The sequence below is a fragment of the Meleagris gallopavo genome, chromosome Z (assembly GCF_905368555.1).
Source record: "Meleagris gallopavo chromosome Z, MGAL_WU_HG_1.1, whole genome shotgun sequence".
NCBI lineage: Eukaryota > Metazoa > Chordata > Aves > Galliformes > Phasianidae > Meleagris > Meleagris gallopavo.
This window is the reverse complement of record NC_139435.1, coordinates 22,150,174-22,169,655: the sequence shown is the minus strand read 5'-3', so window position 1 is coordinate 22,169,655 and position 19,482 is coordinate 22,150,174. Positions and strand designations below refer to the sequence as shown.

The window sequence follows — 19,482 nt, the reverse complement described above, 5'->3', positions numbered from 1 at the left end:
GGACATAGATTGTGGAGAGCTCCCTGCAAGAAACAGCCATGATCAGATGGAGAGCTTGTGGGCAGCAGCAGGAACTGGTCCATTGAAGGACATCTGCTGCGTGGGGTCTACTACAGGCTGCCTGATCAAGGGGAGCCTGTGCATGAGGCCTTCTCGCTGCAAAAGGCTCTCATCCTGATGGGGGGATTTCAACCACCCAGGTGTCTGCTGGGGAAACAAGACGGTGGGCTTATGTCACTGGACCTGGTGCTCATCAGAGCAGATGAGCTCATTAAAGAGATAGGGAAGCAGGCACTCAGGCTGTAGTGACCACGGCCTGCCTGAGTCTCATCATGAGCAGCAGGGGCCTGACAAAGAGCAGAGTCGGGATCCTGAACTTAAGGAGGGTGAACTGCTCAAGAAGCTGTTGGATGAGATCTCCTGTGAAACTGTTGTTAGGAGCATAGCAAGGGAACAGAGCTGGCAGCTCTTTAAAGACACCTTTCTGAGAGCCTAACAGCTCTCCATCCCCCAGCATAAGAAGTCAGGCAGAGGAGGTGGGAAATGGACATGGCTGAGCAAGGATCTGCTGTTCAAACTGAGGGATGAGAAGGACATGTACAGGAAGCAGAAGCAGAAATGGGTGGTCTGGGAAGAGTACAGGGATGCTGTGCAGATGTACAGAGGTGGGATTAAGATAGATGGAAATAAAATTGGTGAGGCATTTGAAGAAAAACAAGAAGGGGTTCTGCAGGTCCATTGGTCAGAAGAGACAGGCCAAGGAGAGTTGTTCCCCCTCTGATAAATGAGAAGGGAGAACTGGCTACAATAGACATGGAGAAGGCCAAGGTAGTTAATGAGATCTTTTCCTCAGTCTTCACTGGCAGTCAGGTTTCCCCTTGTCTCCAGCATCTCTGAACCTTTTGGTGGGGACTGGAGGAGCAAAATACCCTCCACTGTAAGAGAAAAGCAGGTCCAAGACCACCTCATAGGACAGAATGTGTATAAGTCTATGGAACACACATCCCAGAGTCCTAAAGGAACAGGCTGATGTGGTTTCTAAGCTACTCTCCAGCATACTTGAAAAGTTCTCTGGCAGGCAAAGTCCCTGGTGACTGGAGAAACGACTCCCATTTTTAAGAAAGTGAGAGAGGAAATAAAGACCTACGGAACTACAGGCCATTAGGCCATTAAGCCTCACCTCTGTGCTTGGGAAGATCATGGAACATGTCTTTCAACATATGTGAGATGAGATTACCTGGGAAAGCCAGTTCAGCCTCATCAAGGGTAGATTGTGCCTTATCCATCTAGTGGCCTTCTACAATGAAGTGATAGCATCAGCGGACAACAGAGCAACTGATGTCATCTGCCTGTGCAAGGCCTTTGACAGGGTCCTACACCACATCCTTATCTCTAAATTGAGGTGGTTTTGAACTATTCAGTGGATAATAATTGGTTGTTTGGATAATTGCAGTCAGGGAATTATTGTCAATGGCTGTATGTCCAAGAGGAGGCTAGTGATGAGTGGTGTCCCCTTCGACTCCATCTTGAAACTGGTGCTCTTTAACAAATTTATTAATGACATAATTAATTAACAGATTGAGAACATCCTCTGCAAATCTGCAGACAATACCACACTGAGTGGTGCTGTTCATATGACAGAACGGATGCCATCCAACAGGACCTGGACAGGCTTAAGAAGTAGGCTCGTGTGAACCTAATGAGATTCAACAAAGCATTGCACTGATATGTGTACAGATAGGGAGAAAAGCTCACTGAGAATTCACAGAAAGCAGCCCTGGAGAGAAGAACTTCAGGGTTCTGGTAGATGAAAAGCTGGACACAAACCAGCAATGAGTTCTTGCTGCTTGGAAGGCCAAATGTATCCTGGTCAGGATTAAAAGCAGGACAGCCAGCAGGCTGTGGGAGGTGACTGATTGTTTTTCTCTGCTCTGCCCTTCTGAGGCCCCATCTGTAGTACTGTATTTATGCCTGGGGCCCCCAGCACAAAAGATGCAGCACAGCTGTAGTTCATCATGAAGAGGATCAGAGCAGCTCTCCTATGAAGAAGGGCTGAGAGAGCTGTGCTTGTTCAGTCTGGAAATGTTTCCAGAGAGACTCCATTGTGGCTGTCCAATATTTAAAGGGAGCTTATTATAAACAGGATAGAGTAGGGCTTTTTACACAATCTGATTATGACAGAACAACAGGAAATGGTTCTAAACTAAAAGAGGGGTAAATTCTTTCCAGTGGGGGGTGGGGGGGGGGAGGAGGGGGAGAAGGCACTGGAAGAGTTTCTCCAGAGAAGGTGTAAACACCCCATTCCTGGATGTATTCGCGGCCAGACTAGATGGGGCCCTGGGCAGCCTAATCTAATGGGTGACAACCCTGCCCTCAGCATGGGGTTGGAAACAGATGGTTTTTAAGGTTCCAGCCAAATCAAGCCATTCTATGAGTGTCTGAGTGTGTGTATCCTGCCTGTGAAACCAGCCCTGAGGAGACCCGTTAACAAGGAAAATAAAGCAACTCAGTTTGTTCTATTGCCAAATTCACAGAATGACTAATCAGAAAAATATTCTAATGATGTAGCCATCAATTGCTATTAGTCATCAACAGAAAATCTCTCATCAACAATCAATAGCGTTGTGTCAACCTTTACACCTCCGTATAGGGTTTTTATTAAAACTATCAGTATACTATTATTTATAATATTAAGGAAAAGCTTATATGATGAACACAATACTTCTTTCTTCAACAGTGGTGAGCAAATTATCTTCTGAACTTATTCTGGACCTCCACGCTGTAAAGCAAAAAATAGACAGAGTTAATTATTTTCCACTAAAAGAAAGGGAAATTGAGATCCAATCTTCTTTTGCAGTTACAGATTAACAAACAAGTCCTAGATTTAACTTATTTACACTTGGATTTTTAATCTATAATGGACACGTTACATGACAGAAAAATCATTATTATTAGCAGCTCGTTTTCCATATGGAACAATATAAACAATATAAAAACCTCTGCAACCTATATTTGCAACTGTTCCTTATTCTCTTAGTTGGAAGAAATGACTTTCTCACTTTAGAAAGATCAGACAAACAGCAGTAGTAGTAGTTTCAGAATTTTTTTTACTGTCCAAATTCTAAAGGGCAAAGTAAAAAGCAAAGCCCAAGTAAGCTGCTATAATCTTTATGAGAAATCAGAAATTCACTATTTTGCCAAAGTTGTTATTTTAAAACTTGCCCCATGGTTTAAAAAAAAAAAAAAAAAAAAAAGGAAGTATGTAACTACAGGAAAGAGATCATTTTGTTTTAAATTTAAATACTGAACCCACTTTCATGCTGAAAAATAGGTTTCCTCTATTAATGTTGTTACCCTTTAAGTGTCCTTATCATTTAACAAAGCTACTTTCTAGCTCTTCAAATTCTGTGCATTCTCCCTTTTTAAGTAAAAATATTTACATTTGAAAACTCTTACAGAAAAAAAGCAGTTCTTTCTTGACTTTCCCATATAATGCTACAACTGCAAATATTTCAGGAAGTATTTCCATCAAGCTTAACTAAAATGTTCCCAATTTCTAGAAGTGCAAAAATTAACTTCCCATTACATAATACTTTCCAAACTAGTTTTTATGAATTTTGTATTTCAGTCACCTGGCAAGGGCAGGTTCATGAACAGAATTCTGTGCTCCCATCCAACATATTCACATTATACATTAAACAACTGTTATAAAACAAGAAATGACTATGCTTAATGTAGGCTCTACCTATCACTACCTGTCTACCTCTGCTTTAAATGTAGATCTTGCAGTGACACCACAAGCTACTAATTAGTAAGAGCTGGGAACCTCCTGCAACAAGAGTTTGTAGTTTTGGTACTGTGTATCAAAGCTGCAAAAGCTCTTCTTAACAAAAACTACAATGTATTATTTTATGTGAAACCTTAAGAACCTGCAGAGGTGAGAAGAATGTTAGGTAAATAAGAGAAAACACAACAATTATTGAGACGTACTTGAATATACTCAATCTCTTCAACTGACATAAGTTTCCTTCTGTATTTTTGAGGTAAGATTCTTGCTAACTCTGAAGTGTCTGGTGCACCTTGTGCCCTACTAACAGGTGAAATATTTTGAAAGGCCAGTGGTCTCCCTCCTATGGACTCCTGTGCATTTGAAGCTTGAGGTGATGGAACACTTGCTTGTAGAGATTCCTGTACTGAAACCCAGATTGAAAAGCAATGTAAAGAAATATAACAATATTGTACAATTAATTAGATGAGTGGCAAATACGTCATTGACAATTACTTTTGTCCTAACAGATATTAATATACTCAACTGCTCACAAGCTCACAACCTGTTTTTACTGTTACTAAATACATCAAAAGCACAAATATTCTGAAATTAAGAGATAGTATATTCAAGTGGAAAAAGTATTAATATGGAAACAAAAATGAAATCAGTATATATCCTAACAAAAGTTTTTTTTTTTTTTTTTTTTTTTTTTTTTAAGTGGAAAGCTTTTCTTGCAGAAAAAGTACACAGTATCATAATTGTGTTGTGGAGAGGGTAATGCAGAATGACAATTAAGATAAATAACTAAGGTCCACTGAGATGATGCTTTTGTTCACTGCAACTGTAGAGAAAGACAGGTGAAAAAGAGCTAGAGGCTTACAGAAAGGTGAACGTCATAACAGTGACATACCTCAACAGATGCAACTCTGCACTTGTTTTTAATATTATACAACGGGCAGTGTACTGTATCAAATTATGTCAGTAATGTGCAGAATGAGGATCACATATTGAGCATCAGCAATCAAACTGTTAATGAGATGTAGTGACCAAATAGCATATTAAATACTTTACAGGTGAGGTCAAGGAGCAAGTCTTAAGGAATTTGCATGAGGGAAGCAGCCTCCAGTTTGAGAACAGGAAAACTGATAACAAACGGGCAGTCTGGTAACAAACTGTTACCAAAATTAGCATTTTGGATCTCAGGTCTGTCCTTCCATGTCAGGTCTTACAGCAGAAATACAATTACCATACCAGGCAGGACTGAGTCCCATGGCTATATGTTTACATCAGAAGTATTGAAGACTTCTGTATACAGAGTTAAAAGACCTGATAACGCAGAATGCTTCCACAGGAAGTTTTTCTCAGTGCCTCTGAAAAATTATCAAGAAGAACACAACATCTAAGTGGCTGGAACAGAGGGATTCAAAATTATACAAGAACCAGCATCATCAAGACTGAGCAAAGATGTTAAAATGCCTCAGTACTGTCTGCACCTCTCCCTGCTGCCTCCAGCAAGATTGGTAAAGAGAAAGGAGGAGCTATAGGATGTCTGAGTCATTTGGGATAGGAATGAAAACCAGCTGCAGCAAAGTCATCCAGCCACTGTCAATAAAAACAAACAGATCTCCCCCCCCCCCCAAAAAAAAAACACAAAAGCAACAAAAAATATAACAGAAAAACATCATTGAGAGGTGTACCAAGAAGTTCTCAGTCAGAAGACTGTACCTGAAAGCTACAAATTGATCAGCTGGTTCAGCAAAGGAGGTCTCAAATAGAGTGAGGAGGAAGAGAGCCCATCAACAGGCACACCAGCTGAACAGAGGGTATGACATTAAGATGAAATTTTAAAATTTAAGAATGGAGGCAAAGGGAACAGAAAAGGAAAACAGAAAGAAGAGCTGTTTGACAGATTTCATGCAGTTTTGGACAGTAGTGCTTAGAATATATTTTTGTTTCAAAAGATAAAACATATGAAAAATGAGAAACTGTTTTTCCAAGCTTGTTTTATACGCCATGAAAACATTTAGAGATTTGCCTGAGATTCTCCTCTATCATATAGTTTCAAGTCTGATATACAGTTGAAGCAGAAGCATTAGTCAAGTAAAAGCATGAGAACTCAGGATTGAAAAGTATCAGACCTAAGTTGCAATTGCTTTAGCTCATACATTGTCTACTGTTTTTTTTTCCTTCTCTGTTTGATAGCATACCGCAATAGTAATACCATAAAATAATTTGACTGGCCTTTCAAGCACAGTTTCTAACAGCACAGCCTTGATCTGCAACATTCTGTTTGGCTGTGCACAAGCAGCAGTCTGGTATGCTGAAACATGGTTACTGCTGCAGCCTTTGAGCAAACAGATTGGAATTTTTGAGGTGACTGAATACCGTTAAGGTAGAATGGTCTATCATAGAACAAAAGTGCATAGTGGCAAAATTCTTCTGATGCAGAGATAAACAAGACGTAAGTAACACTGCCTCTGAGAAAGCAGTTCACTAGCATGAGAGGCGGTATGAGCGACAAAGTTTTCCCAAAAAATAGTTCCTGACTAGTTCACAGGTATGGCAGAAGTGGCACTGATGTGCACTGTAGACGCTTTGTAATGTAAATGGAAAAACTAGCCTTACAGCTGCATTACAGATGTAATAATGCTACGACAAATACATGGAGCAGTTACTCATGTACTAAGTTGCTTCCAAATGTTCTTTTTACTGAACAGTCATACTTCACACTTCAGATTGTTTTACAGAATTAGGAGTCTGAAGGCAGTAGTTTCTGAAATTTAAAATTCATGTTTTTAGCCATCAGTATTTTAACATCAGGAAAAAAAAGAAAAAGAAGAATCTTTAGATGTCTAAGCAAGTCTTCCAGGAAATAATTCTGGTGCTGAAAATTTTTGACCTGAGTATTAGGGAAAAAAAAAAAAAAAAATCAGTAATGAACTTAAAAAAAAAAAAAAAAAGTCAAAACAACCATAAATTCTAAACAAACGAGAGCAATGTAAGACAGCTTTGTAAGATATTTGCTATGTTAGTAAGACATTTGCTACTTTAGTTTCAAATGTTTTGTTGACTCCAAAGAAAAACAACGTTCAGCTTACATAGCTTTGATGTCTAAATATAGCATCTCCAGTACTGTTGCAAACATCAACGCAGCCATAGGTATAGACTGATGTCTCAAAGATGGCCATGGAAATAATTTTTTTCCCTCTAATTAATAAGACCAGGAAACACTTCTTAAAACATACAGTGGGATAGCTCTGCCACCTGCAACCAAGGTTTTAAATACCACAAACATTAAATACCACAAAAATCAAGAAAAGAAGAGATGAGGAAAATGCAACAGCATTTCTGCAAATATCACTGAATACTTAAAACTGACTTTGGCCAGTTCAGGTGAATATAAGAACCTGCAGAAAAAGGACTTTGTGTGAATAGGAAATCTTACAGAATCTGGTCTGACCAAGAAACAGGTGCAAGAAACAGACTTGCATGTATTATTTGTATTCCTCCAGTTGTAGAGGAGACATCAGAGAGCTATTTCAACCTAAAAGCAGGGAACTCATGGATAAACTAAAAGAAAAGAAGAAATTAAATGTGGAAAAGGGGCCTGTCCACCTGGGATAAATATAGGAATGTTGTCAGGGCCCATAGGGATGCAACGAAGAAGGCTAAGGCCCTCTTGAAATTAAACCAACAAGAAAAAGGATAACAAAAAAGGTTTTTTTAAAGTATGTCAACAGTAAAAGGAAGATGAGAGAAAATATGGGTCCCTTAACAAATGAGATCGGTGTCCTGGTAAAAGGGGATGGCAAGAAGGCAGAGGTTCTGAATGCCCTTTTTGCTTCAGTCTTTAATGCTAAAACTAGCCTTCAGGAATCCCAGACCCTGGAGGTAAGAGAATCTGGGGAAAGGAAGAGTTTGTTGACGTGGATCTGGTCAGAAAGCACCTAGCCAAAATCCAACAAAACACATCCATAGGCCACAACAGTTTGCACTCACATGTGCTGAGAACTGACAGAGGTGATTGCTGAACCGTTCTCTATTGTCTTTGAAAGGTCTTGGCAAAAGGGAGAGAGGTGCCTGAAGACTGGAGGATAGCCAGTGTCAGTCTTCAAAAAGGGAGAGAAGGAGGATCGGAGAAACTACAGGCCAATCAGCCTCACCTCCGCCCCTAGAAAGGTGATGGAACAACTTATTCTGGATGACATCTCCAAACAACTGGAAGAGAAGAAGGTTATCAGGAGGAGTCAACATAGATTCACCAAAGAGAAATCATGCTTGACCAAGTGATGATGTTCTATGATGTCATCAATGGCTGGATTGATGGGGAGTGAACAACGGATGTTGTGTACCTTGACTTCAGCAAGGCATTTGACACTGTCTCCCACAACATCCTTGTTATGAAACTTAGAAAATGTGGGATAGATCAGTGAACAGTGAAGTGGATTGAGAACTGGTTGACTAGCAGAGCTCTGACGGCTGTATCAGCAGTGCAGAGTCTGGTTAGAGGCCTGTAAGGAGCGGTGTTCTCCAGGGGCTGGTGCTTGATCCAGTCTTATTCAACATCTTCATCAATGATCTGGATGAAGGGATAAAGTCCACCTTCGAGGAATTTACTGATGATACAAAGCTGGGAGGAATGACTGAAGGCTGTGCTGCCATTCATCAAGACCTGGACTGACTGGAGAGTTGGGAGCAATGTGATGAGGTTTAACAAGAGCAAGTGTAGAGTCTTGCATCCAGTGAGGAATAATCTCATGCATCAGTACACGTTAGGGGTGACCTGCTGGAGAGGAGCTCTGCAGAGAAGGACCTGGGAGTCTTGGACAACAAGTTGGCCGTGAACCAGCAGTGTGCCTTTGTTACTAAGAAGGCCAATGGTATCCTGAGGTGCATTAAAAAGAATGTGGCCAGCAGGTTGAAGGAGGAAATCTTCCCCCTCTACTCTGCCCTGGTGAGGCCACATTTAGATTACTGTTCTAGGTTACTAGTTCTAGATTACTAGTTCTGGGCTCCCTAGGTCAAAAAAGGAGTCCAGTGGAGGGCCACAAAGATGATTAAGAGCCTGTGCGAGGAAAGGCTGAGTAACTTAGGTGAAAAGAAATTTGTGGGGGGATCCAATAAATGTTTATGAATATCTAATTAGAGGTGGTAGGCAAATGGATGAGGCCAGGCTCCTTCAGTGGCGTATAGCAAGAGGATAAAGAGAAACGGCCTAAAACTTGAACACAGAAATTTCTGTACTAACATGCAAAAGAACTTCTTTACAGCAAGGGTGACAGAGCAACTAGAACAGGCTGCCCAGGGAGGCTGTGAAGTCTCCTTCAACGGAGATTTCGAGACCCACCTGGACACCTACCTGTCTGACCTACTGTAAGGTATCTGCTCTAGCAGGGGTTTGGACTCATGATTTCTTGAGGTTTCTTCCAGCCCCTATGATTCTGTGAAACAATCCTTTTTCAGAAACCTTACTCTGAATCAGTGAAGTCATTTGGCTAAAGCAGAAAGTGCATTCTGGCATAGAATTGGTAAGGCAGAGATATGGGGCCTGCTGCATCCCCAGGCAAAACACTTACTTTTAGGCCTGGGACCACTTTTTCTGTCCGGAAACTTAATCAGCGGAGTATGTGGCTTCACTACCTGCAACGTAACAAGGCAGAAGAGAAAATAAGGGGAGTAACGTGTACTTCCGGACAAACATTAACGTCGCAGTAATACAAAGGGACAGTTATACCGTTATACAACTCCTCCGTACCGCTGCTCTGTGCACTGCCAGTTTGACCACCTCAGCGGCCACCGTTTCGCTTCCACCCAAGGAGGATCTTCACCCTTGAAGATCTTCCTCCGCCCTCGCGTCCCAACAGGGGCGGCGCGTTCCCTTCGCCTCCCTCGGCCACCGTCGCGCGGCTCAGGGAGCCCAGAGCAGCTCACAGAGCGCCGCGAACGGTAGGACCCGCTCCGGGCCGGCCCCACCGCACGCCCGCTCCCCACGCCAAGGACACCGTCGGCCTCCCCGCCGCAGCCTCGGGCCCAGGCCTCTCCAGGCCCCGTCGGCCGCGAGCGGGGCCCACGGGTCGCGCCGAGCTGCGGGCCCCGCCACCGCGCTGCTCCCGCCGCGCCCTCGCGGAGGGCGCCGGTACCTGCACGACCCGAGTGGCCGCCGCCATCTTGCTGCCCATGGTGACCCCCGCCGCGCGCGCCGCCGCCCGCCCGAGGGGCGGGGCAGGGCCGCGCCGCGTGGGCAGGGCGAGCCGAGTGGGCGGGGCCGCAGGGCGCGGCGACCGCGAGAGGTGACCCCGCCCTTTTAAAAAGCAGGCACCTCGCAATAGCAGAAACGCAGTGCTTTATTTAGACCGTTAGATGCAGACAGGTTTAGCCGATTGAGTACAGGTTAGGCACGGCAGCGTTGAAGGAGGCGGGGCGCTGCTCGCAGCCTGAAAAGCCGCTCCTCTCACCTCTGTGCTGTTTTCCAGGTGGGACCGCAGCAGCAACACCGTATCTAATTCCTGGGTGCTCGACCTAGCTAATCACCGTGCAGTGTAGAAACACACTTCAGAGCACACAGAAAACGTCTACAGCTTAAAATAAGGATATAACAAAGTTGTGCAGCCTGAGCTCTGCACGGGGCACGGTGCCCACAGCCTAGTGGCACAGGGCCATGCGGGCACCTCTCCTCAGTGCAGGGTGGTGGCAAGGCTGCACGGTCAGCCCCTCTGCCTAAGTGATCATAACACACAGGTTATTTCTTGTACTGTTGCTGCATTTCATAGGGAAATGAGTTCTTGGCATAGTACATTTCAAGCTGGCTCTTCAGCTCCTTTTGTCAGCTATGCCATAGGTACTGTCACATCTGTCGTCTAACAAGTTAGAATATTATTCTGGAAAAAAGAGTGGCATGGCTACATCCTGTGTCTGTAGACGAGAAATTTCAGAAAGGTTGAAACCTCAAGTTGAAAGAGTGATTTCACTAAATAAGATACAATGTGTTAAGTAAGTACAATCTACAATTAAACACCATCTTCCTGACTGCTAGAGATTCTGAAAGGAGATATCTTTCTCGAGCTGTAGAACAATTGCTTTTAAAGATGGATCCTTCGCCCAGTTGATTCGGGATCCGACTATGATATTCTGCAAGACAGAAAAAACATAGTTTAAAAACTGCAAATGTCTTCAAAAAAGGATTAAAAGGTGGAGTGTTGGCTTTTTTATCTGCTTTTTTTCTTTCCAAATTTGGAAGTCCTTGAAACTGATAGCATTTTTTTCAATACCAGACAGGACTAGGGGAGGGAGGAGATCTTATTGTCAACACATGGGCAACAAACAAACAAACAAACAAACAAAACAGCCCTTTAGATTTTCTGCTGGTGCTGGCATACTATTCCTATTTTAAAGATAGCAATTTAGGAGGTTTGTTCATTTTTCTTTTTAACCACATGAAAGAAAGTTTTCCTCAACACACAATGATACAGTTTCTAACATTCTCACTTTGTCATTCTGGACTGAACATGGGAATTTTAAATTTAACCAAAAAGATTTGTCCATTTATGTCATTTAGAACATAAATAGAACTAGTTAAATGTAACACAGAAACCAGTAAACATTTAATTTCCCATTCTTAGTGAGATGAAACATATTTCAAACCACTGGTAGACAAAGCATGCAACACAAAAACACGTGGCTTCTTTTCTGTTCTTTATATTCTTCTGAGCATATGAATTCACAGAATGGTTATATCCTGTCTTCCATCTAAACACCTCAATACACACACGTATTTAAAGAAACTGTGCATTCTTCACTGGCATTTCATAACTAATTAGACAAACTCATACTTCTGCAATTCACCGTGCCTCTCATCTTCGTGTTAATTAGATCACTGATCTGCAAAATAAGGTGTTGCAAGTGATGCTGCGAAAAGACAAGTGCCAGCCAACAGCAGAGGGTACATGACCTTTAGTAGAGCCCCTCTAAGCACAGGATATTGCAGGAAGCTCTCCTCGTGCTCAAATCTCATATCAGTTTTCTACCTTACTTTGCATGATGCCAAACTCCAGGAAATCTGCTAGCCAGTTGTGCTAATACAGACTATTTAGCAGTAGCTGACAGATGAGTAACCAAGAGCATGAAGGCTACACTGATGAAAACATTTAAAAACACTATCACAACACTGTGAAGGGCAACACGTAATTAGAAGCAGTCTGGCTCACTGGTATCACGAGTTTAAGACCTATTTATTTGTTCTGGTTTGGGAGGAGTAGGGGTGACTCACGGTGTAAGGAAATATGGCCTCTGCCATGATAGACACACTTCTGGAAAATGCATTATCTCTGTAGTTTTAAGGGAACAGAGAGACGGACATTGATAGACTGTTTCTAAACTCTGTAAATAATTATTCCATACAAGTTTCTAATGACTTAATACCTTTGGTTTTTAAAACAATAAGGTATGCCTTACTGCAGTTTTTTAATTTGATGCTGTTATAAAAAGATTTTAGAAAACACAATTCTGTTTGAAGTTACATTCAGTAATTATCTTTTTGTAATGCAAACTACAAACTGCTTCTGAAAGCTGTGACATTACCTGGAGTATATTCTGAATTAATGTAATCACCTTCCTTTCATACTGTATATTCCTATGGAGTAAGTTCAACTTTTCAGTGATTTTCTTTCTTGCTACTTCATTTTTTTTCCTCACTGTGGTAAAAATTTGCAGCGCCTTCTCTCCTTCAGCCTGTTTCAGAACTGTTCCATTATTAGGAAAACAAAGCATTCAAAAATTGATTAGTGGGCAGAAGATGTAAAAAGCTGCTTCTTCCTTATAGATTTAAGGCAGTTCCACTGTAATGGATCATACTCACTCCATCCCTTCCCTCCAATGTACTTTCCACAAGAAACAAATGCTGTGGGTATCTGGTACCAACATACACTGACTGGTTCTCTGGCAGCTAACAAAACTGTCTGCATTTCCATCAGACATGGACACTGATTTGAACACCTGTCCCACACCCTGTCTCCATTTGGCACAATTTTACAGACAGAGGCATTTTAGATCTTTTTCCTTTTTTCAAATTTGATGCAAAGAAAATTCAAAAGTCACACAAGGGACAAATGGACAATACCAGTAATATTACCACTGGAAAACTAGGCTAAAAGTTAGGATGAATAAGGGAGAGTTCTTAAATAGAGAGCATGAACAGGAAGCCCTGACCCAGTATTCCTCCCCTTATTTCTCAAGATATTATTGAAAAGTGATTTCAAATCTAAGTTTGACCCACCATAATAAGCATACTGAATAACAAGACCTATACTATTATACAAGTTCTTCGTAAGTAAATCCACTCACTCCTAATTCACAAACATTTAACAAAAGTACATTTTGACAAAAAAAATATCCTTTAGGCCTCTAAGAACTGATCTGAGTTCGTAAGTAAAGTGTAACCTGCTGGGGAGCTTGTACTAAATATTGAAACATCATCACCATTTTTTTAGTACACTCTTGTATCTCTGGCCTACTATCTGACTGATATATTCTATTGTATCAGTCTTACTTTCATGTAGACATCATACAAGCTTATTTTTGTATACTTCATACACCCTCTTCAGAATTTTTATAACTGTATCACTTAATATTTCTAAAGAAGCAGTTTAAGATATGAACCGTATTTTTAATTATAAAACAAAGCCAATATATATAAAACACTTACAGTATCTTTTCCTTCTAATGTCATTCAAATTCTCTCTAATCACACGTGCTTGCTGAAAGAAAAAAAAATCCTGGACTGTTATCTCTATTGATGATGCTAATTCAGTCTGCAGAAGCAGTTAAGTGCAGCTTTAGGAGCAGACTTTTTTACATATTCATATTAAGTAACCATTTTGGTAATTTTAACACCCCTAGGAACCACATTTGGGCAAGCCACATATTTACTTCAAATGACCTGTGCATTCCTGTTACTTGAAATTGTTCCTTTGTCCGTACTGAAGTTGGCAGTAACTGTAACTGCAACAGAAGGTACAACCGACTCTTACCTGATGAGCTTGAAGTATTTCCCAGTTGAGCCCGATTATGTCTTTCATTGTTTCCATTAGTCTAATGAAGGAAATAAAGTTACATTATTTATGACCATTATGATGTATCAACAACATAAATGCTTTAACCAAAGTTATTTAATCAAAAAATGCCCATTTATCTTAACATCAGAATAAAGGGTACTATACCTTTAGTATATACCTAAATATACTTACAGGCACTAGTCTCCTTGTTTCCACTCAGTTTTGCTAATGTTTCAGTTAAATTTGTCTTATACTTCAAATCATAGAGCCTGTGAAACAAGGAAGCCAAACCACTTGAAAATGGCAAGTAGTGGAGCTCCTGAATTCAGGCTTGTGACAGGAATGTAACAGAGATCAGATGAAGTGCCTAGCTAAGAATGTGGCTGTTCAGGCCTCTGGATGCAAGGAATGCCAGAGCCTGCTGCTGCTGTTAGAGTTGCAGGGTTACTACTTGCATGAGCTGTGAGCACGTATAAGATCTGCTCAGCCTGGTGGCAGAACTCGAGGAGGTGGAGAGGTTGAGGAGCCTCAGGGACTGTGAGCAGGAGATAGACTGGTGAAGTAACTCTCTGCCATAACAGTGAGAAAGGCACTGTGGTGATACACCTCAAACAGTGATGGACCTCCTGCCCTGTCACTGTCAGGCAGAGACAGGGGACCTAAGAGACAGGGAAGAATGGAATCAGATCCCAGCTCAGTGTCACAGGGAAACCCTGTCCCTACCTACCTCAATTCTCCAGGTACCTCTATATAACAAGTTTGAGGCTCTGGATCTCCAAAGGTGAGTGAGGACACAGTGGAAGGTCTACCCAGAGGTTGTCTAGCGCGAGGCAATCAACTCCATGCCTCAAGACTGCCTCTGCCAAGAAGGAAAGAAGGGTATTGCCATAGGCAACTCCCTTCTAAGGGGAAAGGAAGGCCCAGTATATTGGCCAGACTCTATCTGTAGGAAAGTGTGCTGCCTCCCTGGGGCCCAGGTCAGGGACATTACTAGGGGACTTCCTAGTCTGGTTTGCCCTCGATTATTGTCCTTTACTGACAGCTCAGGCTGGCAACAATGAATTTGCAGAGAGAAGCCTGAGGGCTATCAAATGGGATTTCAGAGGGCTGGGGCAATTAGTTGATGGAGTGGGAATACAGATGGTATTTTTCTCTATCCCTTCAGTGGCAGCTGAATACTGAGGGATACTGAGAGGACCAGGAAGTCATCTTATAAAAGCAAGACTAAGATGCTGGTGCCATTGCAGGAATTGGGGCTTTTTTGACCATGGGTTGGTTTACTCAGCATCTGGTTTGATGCCTGCAGATGAGTCTCACCTGTCTCAAAGGGGGAACAGATCCTAGCCCAGGAGCTCATTGAAAAGGGGGAAGGTATTAAAAGAAGGCTTTCTAAAGATAGATGTTCCTGGGGGGAATAATCCTGGGGTTGGGGCTGAGGCAAATGGCAGCAGGCAAGCTATGACTTAGTTGCCATTATGGAAACATGGTGGGATTGCTCCCATGACTGGAGCATTGTATTGGATGGCTATAAGCTCTTCAGAAGAGATAGGCATGGAAGGAGAGGGGCAGTGGCCTGGCTCTCTGCCTTAGAGAGTGTTTTTATGTTGTTGAGCTCAGTGCTGGGAATGACAAGGTTCAGTCTCTATTGGCAAGGATCAGGGAAGGGTCAACAAGGCTCATATCCTGGTGGGGATCTGTTACGGACTGCTTAAATAGGATGAAGAGACAGATAAAGCTTTCTGTGAGCAGCTGACAGAAGTTGTGTGATCACCAGCTCTTGTTCTCGTGAGGGACTTCAACTTTGTGATATATGGTGGAAATATAATACAGTGCAGAAGAAGCAGTCTGGGTTTCTAGTGCGTGGAAGTTAAATTCCTGATGCAGCTGGTCAGAGAACCTACTAGGGAAGCGCCCCGCTAGACCTACTATTCACAAACAGGGAAGGACTGGTGGGAGGTGTGGAGGTTGAGAGCTGTCTTGGAGAGTGATCATGAAATGGTAGAGTTCTCCATTCTTCATGAAGTCAGGAAGGGGCCAGCAAAACTGCAACCTTGGACTTCCAGAAGGCAGACTTCGAACTATTCAGGACCCAGGTAAGGAGTCCCTTGGGATTCAGCCCTGAAGGGCAAGGGGTCCAGGAAGGCCAGGCGCTCCTCAAGAAAGAAATCTGAGAGGTGCAGGAGCAGGCTGTCTTCCTGTGCTGTAAGATGAACTAGCGGGGAAGAAAACTGGCATGGTTGAACAGGGAACTTTTTCTGAGGCTCCACAAGAAAAAGAGTGTCTACCTCCTGTGGAAAAAGGGACAGGCAACTTGTGGGGAGTACAAAGAAGCTGCTAGGATATGCAGGGAGAAAATCAGAAAGGCGAAAGCGAAGATTGAATTCAAAACACTTTACCGTGTGCAACCATCATTTTGTTTCACTTTCTTTCTCAGAGCATCCATAAGCTGCATCCTGGGTGGTATAAAGAAGAAACATACCTCTGATGAAAACTGACAAGAAACTGAGAGATTTCAATTTAGGTAAATAGCAGAAAAGAGATTTCCAAGTTCTATTTATACCTACTTTGGCAATGCGTATTAAAAAAAAAAAAAACAACAAAACAACCACAACAGTAACTTTCAAACGTCAAACTTGTTAAATACTGAAGCTTCATTCTCAGGACCAGAAAGGTGTATCAATCAACCATTTGTAGGCGTAACAATGCATTTCTCTCCTGACAAATATGCTTCAGACACCATTAGTCCCAGTCTGCAGGAGGGAAGCTAGGCAAAGGTAGGAATTCATATGAACAGTCATGCAACATAGGAGACACAAAACTAACAGCCTCCACCCTTTTATTGGAATTTGTTAAATACTACCAACAGCTTTGTTTCTAGACACATACAAACTGCCTTTTTGTAATTTTGCAGGATCTCAGAGGCTTGCATGTACTTCTATTTATTTATTGTTATTCCCTATAGTATCTGCCTTTTTGTTCCTGGGGTTTCAATGGTGTTAAATCTCTCATGTTTGCAACACACACTACGTCACTTTGAAATCCTATCCTCGTGCATGCATGTGCACACAGATAAAGCAGCAGAAAGCCTCCAACTAAACAGGAAGAATAGTCATCTACCTTTGTAAGGCTAATGCTTTGCTTTCAAAGGCAGTTTTTACTTTCCCCATGTCTTCCAAACTTTCTTCGGCACTGAGAAAAAAAACAAAACAAAACAACAACAACCATGAAAAGAACAAAGAAGTTTAAAAGCAATCTCCAGTTCTTAACTTGCTCTCTGCATGAGTTTTTCCTCTAGGCTAAAAGTTATTCAAGTTTCACATTTTAGCACAATGAAATATGCTACTGAATTCCAGCCATCACCAGAAGGACTACAAATGCCCATGGCAGGAACCACAGAAGATACAGAACTATACTAGAAGAGGAGAGGAATATCTCTTTGCCATAGTTCCTTCACTCGCTTTAACTGAACCCTTACACAGTAAGGATCGTTAACGAGGAGCTCTTATCAAGCAGTGATAACCAGAAGAGCATTTCTGGCGTGTTTTAACTGAAGAACGGCTGGGAACCGAGCCGAGAAGTTTGACTGTAAGGAATAGCATACCTTTCGTTGAAGTTTAACGCCGTATTACTGTTGCGCTCTTCATCTGTAAAGCAAGAGCGTCAGTTCAGCGCCGCAGGGCGTGCCGGAGCGCGGCGCTGTGCCGGAGCACGGCTCACGGCGCCCCTTCCCGCCCGTCCCACACCGCCTGCCCGCTGCGCCGGCGGAACGATTCGGCTTTCGAGTACTTCCATCTGCAGCTCGAGAGACGTGCCGACGGCTCGCCTCCGCACGCCGCTCCGCGGAAAGGGACCCGAGGGAAGGAAGCGCGACAAGACCGCGGAGGAACGGCTCAAGCCTTCAGAGGGCGGGGGGTGGGGGGGGCGAATCCCAACGGCGGCTTACTGTGGGAGCAGGCGGTGCTGAACTCCATCACCAGCTGCTTCAGATGCGTCCTCACGCTGCAACGGAACGAAGGACACCGTCAGCCCCGCTCGCCCTCTCGCCCGCCGTTCTCAAGGCCGCCGTCTACGCGGCGCTCCCGCCCCGCCCCGCGGCACGAACCAGAGGTGCTCCAGGACGTCCCGCTTCGCGTTCGGATCGGCCACCTCCTCGGCCTCGGCGCCCGGCCCGGGCCAGACGGACTCCGACAGCCGCCCCGCCATCGCCTCTCCTTCAAACAACCGCGCTCCCGTCAACCAGCGCGAGCTGCCCGGCCGCGCGCACTTCCTCCCGCGCACCGCCCCGCTTCTCCTCAGGGCGGAGCGTCGGCGTCCGCAGGCGTCCGCGCCCGGCCACTGCCGCTGGGTGAAAGCCGCTGGTATGCACCGGGCTCACTTAGCGTCGCCGCCCGCTCGTCAGCCACGGGTCCTGGCCGCGGACCCGCAGCTTAGAGCAGATGGGAACAAGGTTGCAGCGGGAAACAACAATCTTTATTATTAGAAGTGAAATATATAAGACAGAATAAATAGAAACTCATTGCTGACACTACTGGAATTCAGAAAAAGAATCCACCAGAGGCTGGGAGAGGTCGTAGATGAACAAAGAGCGCAGCTCCATCACAACGCCTGTCCTGAAGTTTTTGCTCCTGGCGTACTTGTTCCTTACTGCCTGCAAACAAATTAGGAAGATGAAGTCTTTGCAGCTCCCGCTGACGAGAGGGGCTGGCAGGGACTGCCCTCACCTTACCCCACCTGCAGCTGGCCCCAGGGAATTGGGCAGTTACACACACGGCTCAGGGCACAGCCAGGCTGATTTGGGAACACTGCATACTGACACAAGCAATTAGACTGCCCTTGCCGCAGTGAGATTCCTACCACGCGTTTGACAATGTTCATGAGAATAAGGTTCTTTGCCAGATGTTGCTTGACGGAGAGGAGGTCACTCCCACTGTACAACGCGTGGTGTTGGAGAGCTGATGTGTGAAAAGAAAGGGAGTTGCTAGACAGGCCTATTAGAATTATTTGAACTCAAAGGATTCTTTGACTTCTGTTGGGTGTGGCAGTCGTAGCCTCCTTAGTAACACAGGAGAGCGCCACCTTGTCCCTGTGGTACAAGGGAGAAAACACCTTGCTAAGATGCAAGGGAGGGAAGAGGCATATGTGCAGTTGGCACAGAGTGGTGTTTGAAACTGATGTGCAGATACACCAGCCCCACACTCAGGGGCGGTCTGGAGAGCGCTTACCCAGGTGCCTCTATTAGCAAGTTTTATAGCCAAGCAGAAAGCAGCAGCAGCCATGGATGGAGGAAGTGAACCATACTGTAGTCCAGGATGGATAACTCCAGTGGATACTCTGCTAGAAATGGCTGTTCCTCATCCACCCGTAGTAAGTCAGTTTATGGCCTTCTCCGAGGCAAAAGCATCCTGTCAACTCTAATAATGTTGCCTTTGTTTAGTCAAGGAGGAAGAAATACTTACTTAGTAAGGACACTCAAGCTCTAGGCTTGACATGCCAGTGGCTCAGTCACCCAGCAGTGATCAGCTGGGTTAGGTTGCTGCTACCTTTTTAACAGGTGTCTAGCAATCACCTGCAGTATCAGGCAATTCAGCTCTGCTTTAGTCCGGGCAAGGCTCAGTGATTGAAAGCAAACAGTTGATAAAATGTTGCAATGCTCAAATGGGAGTT

General features: G+C 43.7%; 2 protein-coding genes across 4 annotated transcripts; both read right to left on the bottom strand.

The window, feature by feature from the left end:
- Nucleotides 1-2,633: 2,633 nt before the first annotated feature.
- KGD4 (alpha-ketoglutarate dehydrogenase subunit 4) lies at nucleotides 2,634-10,049 on the bottom strand. Its single transcript, XM_085213964.1, has 4 exons — nucleotides 9,910-10,049; nucleotides 9,346-9,409; nucleotides 3,991-4,193; nucleotides 2,634-2,779 (listed from the first exon to the last, which is right to left on the bottom strand). Exons 1-4 carry the CDS (start codon nucleotides 9,946-9,948, stop codon nucleotides 2,762-2,764), a joined length of 324 nt encoding a protein of 107 aa, XP_085070090.1. The 5' UTR covers nucleotides 9,949-10,049; the 3' UTR covers nucleotides 2,634-2,761.
- Nucleotides 10,050-10,095: 46 nt separating this feature from the next.
- Nucleotides 10,096-18,112, bottom strand: CENPH (centromere protein H). 3 transcript variants are annotated; one of them, XM_085213951.1, is made up of 9 exons: nucleotides 17,921-18,112; nucleotides 17,762-17,817; nucleotides 17,420-17,462; nucleotides 16,936-17,007; nucleotides 16,215-16,271; nucleotides 13,795-13,855; nucleotides 13,470-13,521; nucleotides 12,377-12,507; nucleotides 10,096-10,897 (listed from the first exon to the last, which is right to left on the bottom strand). In XM_085213951.1, the coding sequence occupies exons 1-9, from the start codon at nucleotides 18,019-18,021 to the stop codon at nucleotides 10,799-10,801; spliced, it is 672 nt and encodes a 223-aa protein (XP_085070077.1). In that variant the 5' UTR covers nucleotides 18,022-18,112; the 3' UTR covers nucleotides 10,096-10,798. The 3 variants fall into 3 exon arrangements, with proteins under 3 accessions (XP_085070077.1, XP_085070076.1, XP_085070078.1); XM_085213950.1 differs by having other exon boundaries at nucleotides 12,347-12,507; nucleotides 17,921-18,108; XM_085213952.1 differs by lacking the exon at nucleotides 16,936-17,007 and having other exon boundaries at nucleotides 12,347-12,507; nucleotides 17,921-18,111.
- Nucleotides 18,113-19,482: the final 1,370 nt, after the last annotated feature.